This window comes from Mastomys coucha, unplaced genomic scaffold (assembly GCF_008632895.1).
Source record: "Mastomys coucha isolate ucsf_1 unplaced genomic scaffold, UCSF_Mcou_1 pScaffold22, whole genome shotgun sequence".
Lineage (NCBI taxonomy): Eukaryota > Metazoa > Chordata > Mammalia > Rodentia > Muridae > Mastomys > Mastomys coucha.
Window position 1 is genome coordinate 117,882,562 of NW_022196905.1, and position 9,395 is coordinate 117,891,956.

General features: G+C 50.1%; 1 protein-coding gene across 13 annotated transcripts in view; it reads right to left on the reverse strand.

Moving 5' to 3' along the window:
* Pitpnm2 (phosphatidylinositol transfer protein membrane associated 2) overlaps nt 1-9,395 on the reverse strand; it is a 144,954-nt gene that overhangs the window by 19,410 nt on the left and 116,149 nt on the right. For 12 of the 13 annotated variants that reach the window (XM_031337895.1, XM_031337892.1, XM_031337890.1 and 9 more), the window contains 4 exons: nt 8,211-8,425; nt 6,680-6,801; nt 5,038-5,265; nt 538-837 (listed from right to left, as the gene is read on the reverse strand). In XM_031337895.1, the coding sequence (XP_031193755.1) occupies nt 538-837; nt 5,038-5,265; nt 6,680-6,801; nt 8,211-8,425 (865 nt within the window). Of the gene's footprint in view, nt 1-537; nt 838-5,037; nt 5,279-6,679; nt 6,802-8,210; nt 8,426-9,395 lie in introns of those variants that run through there. The other variant, XM_031337903.1, reaches the window with a different exon arrangement.

Consider the following 9,395-nt stretch of genomic DNA (forward strand, 5'->3'; position numbering starts at 1 on the left):
CCCTACCCCCTTGATCACTAATTGAGAAAATGCCCCACAGCTGGATCTCATGGAAGCACTTCCCCAACGGAAGCTCCCTTCTCCGTGATAACTCCAGCCTGTGTCAAGTTGACACACAAAACCAGCCAGTACACTGTCCATGTGGGGGGGGGGCAGGGACTTACTGGGGCAAGACTGGCCACTCATGGGGGAGGAGGGAACCTTCCAGGGGCATGACTGGCTGCACAGGGGAGACCTGGCTTCCTTTCATGGTCCAAATCTGATACCTTGAAAATATCTTCTCTCACTGGGGCGTCTACCTGGACCTACTCCCCAGATGCCCTTAGTCACAGGCTGTTTGGGGCTTATGGGTAAATCTGGGGATGCTGCTTGGTAAAGGCCGGGTTCACCTCACGGTGAAGCCCCACCTGGTACCACTTAGAAAGTAAAAGGCCCCTCCACAGGAAAGAAAAAGAGCAATGGGGACATAGCTGTTGCCTGGCTACCTTGGAAACTGGGAAGAAAGGCCTTGCACCAGAAGGTGGGGACCCAGCTTACCTCCACGCTTGGAGGACCTTGAGGACTTGGAGGAAGTGGACCACTGCTTCTTCAGGCCCCGCCCCAGAGGCTCCCCATTGTTGCCACTGGGTTCAGGGGTTGCTCCAGATGCCTGGTCCTTGATAGTACCGTCTTTGCTGGGTTCTGAGGGTCCTTCCTCCGAAAACTGGGCCATTTTTTGGGACAGCATGAGCTGTACCTCCCTCTCCAGCTCTCGGATTTTCTCCATGGTCAGCCCATACCACTCGTCCTGCCAGCACCAGGCCTGCCGGTGGGCCCTCACCATCACCCGCCGCAGGCCTGCACAGAGCCAGAGGACAGGGAAAGCTCATAGCAGAGGTAGTATACACTGGGCCAAAGCTGTAGGTCAGGCTAGAGTCACAGTGCCTCCAGTTCCTCTTATTGTCAACCTAGAGAACTGGTTTCCAGTGGTCTCAGGAGTTCACATTGGCTGTACACCTGGAGGGCAAAGCTTTGGACAGAGGGCACAGTTTATTGTAGGGGATTCATGCCCCTAGGGGAAGTGGCATTGGACTCCCCAAAAGTCTTGTCTGGTCTACTTTTCCTGTTGAATTTTTCATAGCAGATGAGATTTAAAAACGGGTTGCATTCTGTCTGTCTCTCTCTCTCTCTTTCTCTGTGGTGTATGTGTATGAAAGCCAGAGGTCAACAATGGGTGTCTTTCCTCTATCATTTTTCTACCTTATTTTTAGAGGCAGGATCTTTCATTGAATTTAGAGTTTGCAGATTTGGCTAGACGGGGTAACTGCAAGAGCCAGGAATTCTCTCTACCTCCCAGCACTTGGATTATAGGCGGTTACCATTGAGCCTGGTTCTTTTCTGTGGGATCAAACTTCAGGTCCTCACAATTCTGTGGTAAGCACTTTACTGACTGAATCATCTCCTTAGGCCCAGCATGCATCTTTAATTCCAGCCCTTGGGTGGCAGAGGCAGGTGTATTTCTAGGTTTTAGGCTAGCCTGGTTTACAGAGTGAATTCTAGGACTGCCAGGGCTACACAGAGAAACCCTGTCTGGAATCAAAACACCAAAAACCCGAACCCAAAACAAACCAACCAAACAACATCAACAACAAGAAGAAGACTGGATGCTGCAGCACACAGTAATCCACCAGGAGGTGGAGGCGGGAGCTCATGGTCATAAGGGCATCTGTGGCTAGTGCTAAGCTGGAGGCCAGAGTCATATAAGACCCTGCTTCAAAAACAAATGAACAGTGGTGAGCGAGAGGGCCTCCGTGGGTAAGGACACTTGGTGCTAAGCTGGGAACAGCCCTGGAACCCACACTGTGGATGGGAAGTTGTCCTTTGCCCTCAGCAGCACTTGCTGCCTTCCCAAAACATGAGCGCTCGGTTCCCAGCGCCCCTATCAGGCTGGTCATGGTTACTGTAGCCCTGGCTTCAGGGGATCCAGTACCCTCCTTTGCTTCCATGGGTACCCACATGCACATTCCCACACAGAAACACACACACACACACACACACACACATACGTGGACTTATAAAAAGAGCACAGAAGGCAGTAAAACCTCAATGTCCACACCACCCAGCAGAGCAGCTGTGTTCCCAACGTCAGGTCTTTTTCTCCCCACCTCGGACTTCTTACTGCCCAGCGGCACAGGTCCTAGGGGCCTGGGTTTTGTGTTTGCTGCTTGCTCTGTTTCTGAGAGATGTGTTTTCTACACACTGTGTTGGAATGGTCTGGATATTTACATGTATGTGCTGTGCTGTGTTTTTGCCATGTGCTTCTCTGGCTGAGTCTTACCTTTGTCACACTCTTGTGTGCTTTAGATGAGAGATTTGTGTGGCATGGGATGGACGCATTTTAAAAACTGGGTTTATTTTTTTGTCTTTTGCCTGCTAGTGGATCTTTGGCTCATATGTATAATTTTCTGTTTTGTGGCCCTGAACATTTTGAAATGTGCGTGAGTTTCTCCAGGGTGCATCCTTGAGAGAAGTGATAGCTGGTTCTCAGGGATGTGTCCCCTGCTTTCTCAGAGCATTCTAGGTGGTCTTCCAAGAGGCTGTGCTCTAGCATGTCCTCAAGCTCCCCCTCCCTGCCACCCTCACGTCCCATGCCTCTTTTTCTGATTTCAGTCACTCTGAGAGTCCAGTTGTGGGGCTTCTGCTCACCAGTGGAACAGGACGGAGCCCTCTGTCAGTCAGGCCTGACTGTATCCCTTGCCTCCACCCGAGGGTGGTCTCAGTTACAGCACTAAGGAGCTTCTGTCTCCTTCTCTGGGCCTGTCTTTTGGGCTCACAGTCTACTCTCACCAAGCAGGGAAAGACTTCCTCTTGGGCTGGCTGGGAGGGAGGGACCCTGCACTAGAGTCAGGCACCTTATGTTTGAGAGGTTTGGGAGTGACTTCTCCATGACTACTTGTGAGTACACTGATGTCCACAGTGCTCAGACAGGATGGTGTCATGTCTGCTGGCAGGTCTGCTCCCCAAGATACAACCCAGAGCAACTCTGCAGAACTGGCACTATTACACCCCTCACAGATAAGAAAATGGGACTCAGAGAGGCAACAATGATGCTGCTATGGCAGTATGGGAACTGCATGTCACAGCTGTCCTAACAACTGGGATGTCCTTTCTGAGGAGAGAGGTCACTTTTAGGAAGCTGGGTTTTGCCAGAATCTTAGGGATTACCAGGGGTCAGGGGAGGGCATGGGGCCCACAGATCCTGGGAACCACTATCTCCAGGACCAGGAGCCCCAAGTGGGTCATACTGGAGAGATTACAGAAAGGGTGGGACAAGCCAGCAGGACAGTGGAGACAGGAAATGGCTGGGGTAGCCCCACAGTCCTATTATCAACTCTCATGTCGCCTATGAGATGAGGTCTGTGCTCAAAACTACAGACAAACAGGAGGCCCAGTGGGGTGAGCATGCTGATGGATACTCAGGCTGCCTCTACGACACCGTCCTCCTGGCTGGAGGTCTCAGGAGATGTGGGGAGGTAGTAGGGAGGTTCCTTGGGTCAGTCTTGGCTATCATGAGGCTGGACAGACTGTAGGGACAGACTTCCCATCTGTTTCCTGCCACCTTTGCTGAATTGTCACGGGCCCTGCAGAGAAGCCTGCTGGGAAGGGAGCAGAAGGTAATGTATCTGAGATGCTGCCCTGGACATGGAGCTGGAGAAACCATCCCTTCCTATCAAGGTTATTGTACACAGATCATTTCTGCCTTTCCAAGTGGGAGGTCCCCTTCTCAGAGCCCAGCTCTGCTGACGGCACAAACGCCTTCCACAATCTCTGGAATCCACACTGTGGGGCTCTAATGCCACCTACACTGCCAGTTGAGGAATGTCTATTCTGGATCCAGTCTATATGGGGTCTTCATTTGTCCTCTATAAACAGGGTGGTGTTGGTACCCCTATTATGGATAACCCTGAGTCAGCATTGAGAGCAGAGCACGTCAATGGTGAGGCTCTATTTGTACCTAAGTGTCCCTGTTTGCGGTGGGTGTCTCAAGGTGACTGCCTGGGTACTCCTGGGAAGTTATGCGTCCAGGGCTCCAAGGGAAGAGAAGGAAAGCTTTGGGCAGCATTCCTTGGATGGGAGCCCCCAGGCATCTGTTAGCCCACCTGCTCCTTAGACACCTGCTCTGGAAGGATCGTGCAGGTATGAAGGGCGCTATACCTGAGCCGCTCTGCCATCTGGACGTTCCGGCCTGTAAAGAGGCAGAGCTATGACCCAGCTAGAGTCTGGGCCACCGCAGGTAGAGGAAAGGAAAACCTGGGAGCCAGAGCCCAGTGGCAGAAGGGGGGCTGCCCACAGAGCCTTCTGGCCTGAGTGCAGTGCAGGCTACACCATCATGTACCAGCCAGGTTAGGAATGTCTGGGCAGTGGATGAGGCATCTGCACAGACAGCAGGCACACTGGGCCTGGATGGCCAAGACAGAGGAGAAGGGGATGTGGGTACAGGCCCTGGGGTCTGTGGTGGCTGTTCCTGCTTGTCAACTTGACTATATCTGTCCAAGCAGCTGTGCACATCTGTGGGAGAGTCTTCTTGATTGGACCATTTAAGATGGTAAAATCCACCCTAAACTGGAGTTATAACTTCTGGTGGCTCCTAAATAAAGAGCATGAAAGAAAAGCTTTTGCTCTTTGCCTGCTTGCCCTCACTCTCACTACTAAGTCCATATCTTCATTGGCATTAGAGCCTACTTTTTCAGGATTCCAGTGTATACTGAAGACCAGATGGGACAGCCAGCCTCATGGACTGAACAACTATTGGACTCTTGGACTTCTCATCAGGAAACAGCCATTGTTTGAATACTTGGACCACATCCTTTTTCACGTCCTAATAAATCCTGTTTGTATTCATTCATTCATTCATTCATTCTTTCATGCATCAGCTCTGTTTCTCTAGGAAACCCTGACTTAATACTTAGTAGTAAACTGACTTAACCTCTTAGTAGTAAACTGGATGAATACAATCACAGCACCTGGAAAATGGAGACACAGGTAGGCACATCTCACCTGTGTCATGGATGAACCTCTCGATCTTGGACTGCATGCCCCAGTATCGGAACTCCACCTTGCAGAGCTTGTAGGCACACATGATGGGGAGGAGCCGCTTCTTGTACTCCTGAATCCAGTTTTCAGAAAGAGGTCCCCGACAAGTCTTGATTGAGTGGAATATCTTGGGGTCTTCTTCTGTCTTATACTCACTGGGGGGCACAGGATCCTTGACAATGTCGATGATGTCTATGGGGACATCCTGCAAATGGTCACGTCTGCCTAACTTCTAGTCACCCTTTCCAGATCCTCTAACCTGAGTCCTTACAGGGCCCAAGGTTCATCATATATGATGCTGGGTGTGTGTGTGTGTGTGTGTGCGTGTGTATGTGTGTGCGTGTGTATGTGTGTGTGCGCGTGCACGTGCATGTTGTGTGTGTGTATGTGTGTGTGCGTGCGCGCATGTGTGTGTGTGTGCGCGTGCGCGTGTGTATCACTGAGGACTGGACCTAGGGCCTCCCTCACCTGTGCTATACAAATGCTCTATCATTGAGCTAAATCACCAACCCTATTTATACTTTCTATTTTGAGACAAGGTTATACACTAAGTTGTCCAGGGAGGCTTTGAACTTGTGGTCCTTCCAACTCAGCCCATACTACCTGGCCCGGGTCTTGTAGCTTTTTCTGAAGTCAGCTTGACAAATCATGTCCTTCGTGTACAGGTAAGTGTGCCAGTGAACCAATGGGAAGAGGATTTCCATGACAGACAATGGTGTGGGGAGGCACACAGGGTATTGGAATCTTTCCTGAGCAGGGTGCCATTTTAGACAAAGGAGTAGAACTGGGGGCCTGGATGGCCTCTGCAGCACTGGTGCTAGACTGAAACAGGATCTCGGGGACCACTGGGGTACCTGCTGGGGACGGGGGACTACTGTGGAGGGGATAGAGAATCTGGAGGCAACAGTTGCTTCACTCTAGGCTAAGGTTCTGTCTAGCACTACCACACCACTCTGTGCCCACAGATTACCCCACAGGGGAGGCTGCAGGGTCATGTTAGGCCCTCAGGTATGTTTTGTTTGACAGACCTACGTTCATTTTACCAATGTTTAAGAATTGGGAAATTTCACATGAAAATTTCCATCTCTGACTTCTCTTAAAAAAGATTTAGCTGAACATGGTAGTATTACTTTTAATCCTAGCAATCGGGAGGCAAAGGTAGAGGCAGAGGAAGGGGCAGAGGCAGTCAGATCTCTGTGAGTTCTAGGTCAGCGAGGACTATATAGTGAGACACTGTCTAAAACAACAACAACAACAGTTTAACAAATGCAGCCAGATTTCTGCAAAGTAACATCAGCCAGAAAGCAACGCAGCAAAGGCCATAGGTCACTCCAGGCACAGACAATACGATACGGGCCAGCCCACCCATGAAACTCAAATAGCATGCACCCCAGGTATACACATGTGCACTTATAGGGAGGAAAAGCTGACAGAGTTGGCATGCACATCAAGGGTATCATCAAGTCCTGTTCTGCTTCACCCTGTCCCGCCCCTCAGCTGAGAACCCAATGTACTCTCCAGATGAGATCAGGCAAGGGCAGAGGGCCACAGCCAGAGTGGCCTGGGGTGGGAGTGCTGCCTACTGAGCTTCAGCCTTCATGCTCACCTGTTACCAGCTGGTTCTTTTCCACAGGAGACAGGTTGAACACATTATTATTTTCCCCAGTGTCTGTCTTATAAAAGGTTTCAATGTCAATGGAGAACTTCTCCACAAAGGGGCAGGTGAACCTAAGAGAAAGAACATCCATTGGGATTGCACCCTGGAGGGGCCGTGACTAGTTCCCAGCCTGTCGGACCACACTGGAAACCAGCAAGGTGACCAGGTGGTGAGGCGGGTTGAATGAGAATAGCCCCATATATCTGGGTTCTTTTCCCTAGTTGATGGAACTGTTTGGGAAGGATTAGGAGGCGTGGCCTTGTTGGCAGAGGTATGGTTCTGAGGGTGGGCTTTGAGGTTTCAAACGCCCACACCATCCCTGGCTAGTGCGCTCTCTCTCTGCTTCATGCTTGTGGAGAAGGTGAAAGCTCTCAGCGACTCTCAGCACTATTACTGCCTGCCTGCAGCATGTTCCCCTCCTTTCAGAGGATGATCATGGACTCATCCTCTGAAACCGGAAGCCCCAAAAAGTCTTCTGTAAGTTTCTTTGGTCATAGTGTCTCCTCATAGCAGTAGAAACGTCAATAAGAAGTAGGAGTTAGCTGGGCGGTGGGGGCGCATGCCTTTAATCCCAGCACTTGGGAGGCAGAGGCAGGCGGATTTCTGAGTTCGAGGCCAGCCTGGTCTACAGAGTTCCAGGACAGCCAGGGCTACACAGAGAAACCCTGTCTCGAAAAACAAAACAAAACAAAACAAAACAAAAAAAAGTGGGAGTTGGCTAAGATGTGACAGTGAAATCTATTTCCTATATTACCATCTTGTCCTAAGGATGGCCAACAGAGCCTCAGGGAGAGAAAGAGAGGGATGAGATCTGATGAACTTCCTTGGTAGCTTCTAGAAGCCTCACAAAGGCATCCACATGAGTATGGTTTGGTGAGAATGTATATACAGCTATAGTGGCATTGTGCTAGAGTCAGTAGATCTGCCAGACACTCCTGGCACATGACACCTGCGAGAAGCCCACTCTGACAATAGAATAGCTCCTCTCTGGAAGAGCTCTCTGAAATCCTAAACTAGCTCCAGATGTGGAGTTTGTGGGGAGGAAGTCCTGGGAGGCTAGATGGGGGTGTCCTTGGTCAATGGGAGCTAGCACTGACAGGCAAAAAGTGTGGCTTTCCACTGGGTTCTGAGAAAAGTCCTGCTTACTATGGGATGTATTAAGCACTGCTTCAGGAGCTGAGTATCTCAGAGGTGGGAGATCTTGGACCATCTGGTCTACCTTCAGTTCATACTTCTTCACAGCAGGCTGTCTCTTTCTATGGAACTTAGTGAATGTTTATTCCCTGAACTTTCCTAGATGGCAGCCTTTGTTCAATTCTTGCCTGTATGACCTCCACTGGCATTTCTGAGAGGCAGGCATCCAGGGGCATCCTTCCCTTTCCTGCATGTGACCAATTGTGAACCATTAGGGGACATGTGTGACCCTGCTAGGAGAGTTCCTCCAGCAGATGGCATGCTGAGGAGGTAGAGGCAGACGCACCTTGTTCGGGTATAGGGGTAGGCATTCCAGGATTCCTCCACCACCCGCAAGGCTGCCTTGGGCAAGATGGAGCGAAACCAGCCAGGAATGTGCATGCCCACATGATACACCTTGTGGGTGTACTGCCCAGAGCCACCAGGACCATCTGTGTAGGGCCGGTTCTCCAGGATTTCCACTCCACTGCCTTGTCCATAGGTTTCATTTCGGCTCTTCTTCTGTGGAGGAGAAAACAGGTTGATGTTCAATCAAAATACTTTGCACAGGAGAAGGGACTCAGAGGACTGAGAACTGGAAAGGTCTCCGGCCTTGAGGCTGGCCATTTCAGGACACCCCAGCCTCCTAAATCTACATTATAGCTCCATGACCCCAAGCCTCCTGATGGAAGAAAAGAGCCCGGAATTTCCTCTTTAAGGTCCAAGTATTAAAAGGCACAAATCATCCCTTCTGACGCCTCCCTATCCTAGGAGAGCACCAGGATGCGCGCTTTTCCTTATCTTTGAGACAGCGGCTCTGGCTGGCCTGAGCCAGATCTGTCTTTCCCACCTCCCGAGGGCTAAGATGAAAGGTGAGCACTGCCACATCTGGCCTCTTCCTGCTTTCTTTTCCAGTCTATGTGGCCTGAGATCTGCATTCCCTGACTCAGCCTCCAACTGGGCTTTCAAGCATTTGCCAGCACAGCAGTGCTGGACGGCTGCTCTTCTGCTTCCACTCAGTTTTGTACTGTTTGTTCCAGCTACAATAATCAGGAAGAAAAATAAATAATAAGAGGCATCCACACTGGAAAAGAAGAAGTAAGCCCTCTTAGTTGGTTGAGGACATAATCTTTATATAGAAAACTCTAAGGAATTTTCCTTAAGTCTCTTAGGCTTAATTAAATGAGCTCAGCAATGCTTCAGAACACAGAATTGACGCGCAAAGCTGAAGAGCACAAAGGAAACTGGTTGCACCTCTAACAGCGTCTGCAGCAACAAACAGGACTACGTTTAAACAGAGAAGTGAGAAACTTGTACACTGAAGGCCACAAAACCAAAAGAAATTAAAGACCTAAAAACTGGAAAAGCATCCTTTGTTCATAGGTTAGGAGACTCAATACTGTTAAGACAACAATAACCCCCAGGAAGCCTGCAGGACCTGTAAAATCTCCAGCAAAGTTCTAGTGGCTCTTTTTGTTTTTTTTTTTTTTTT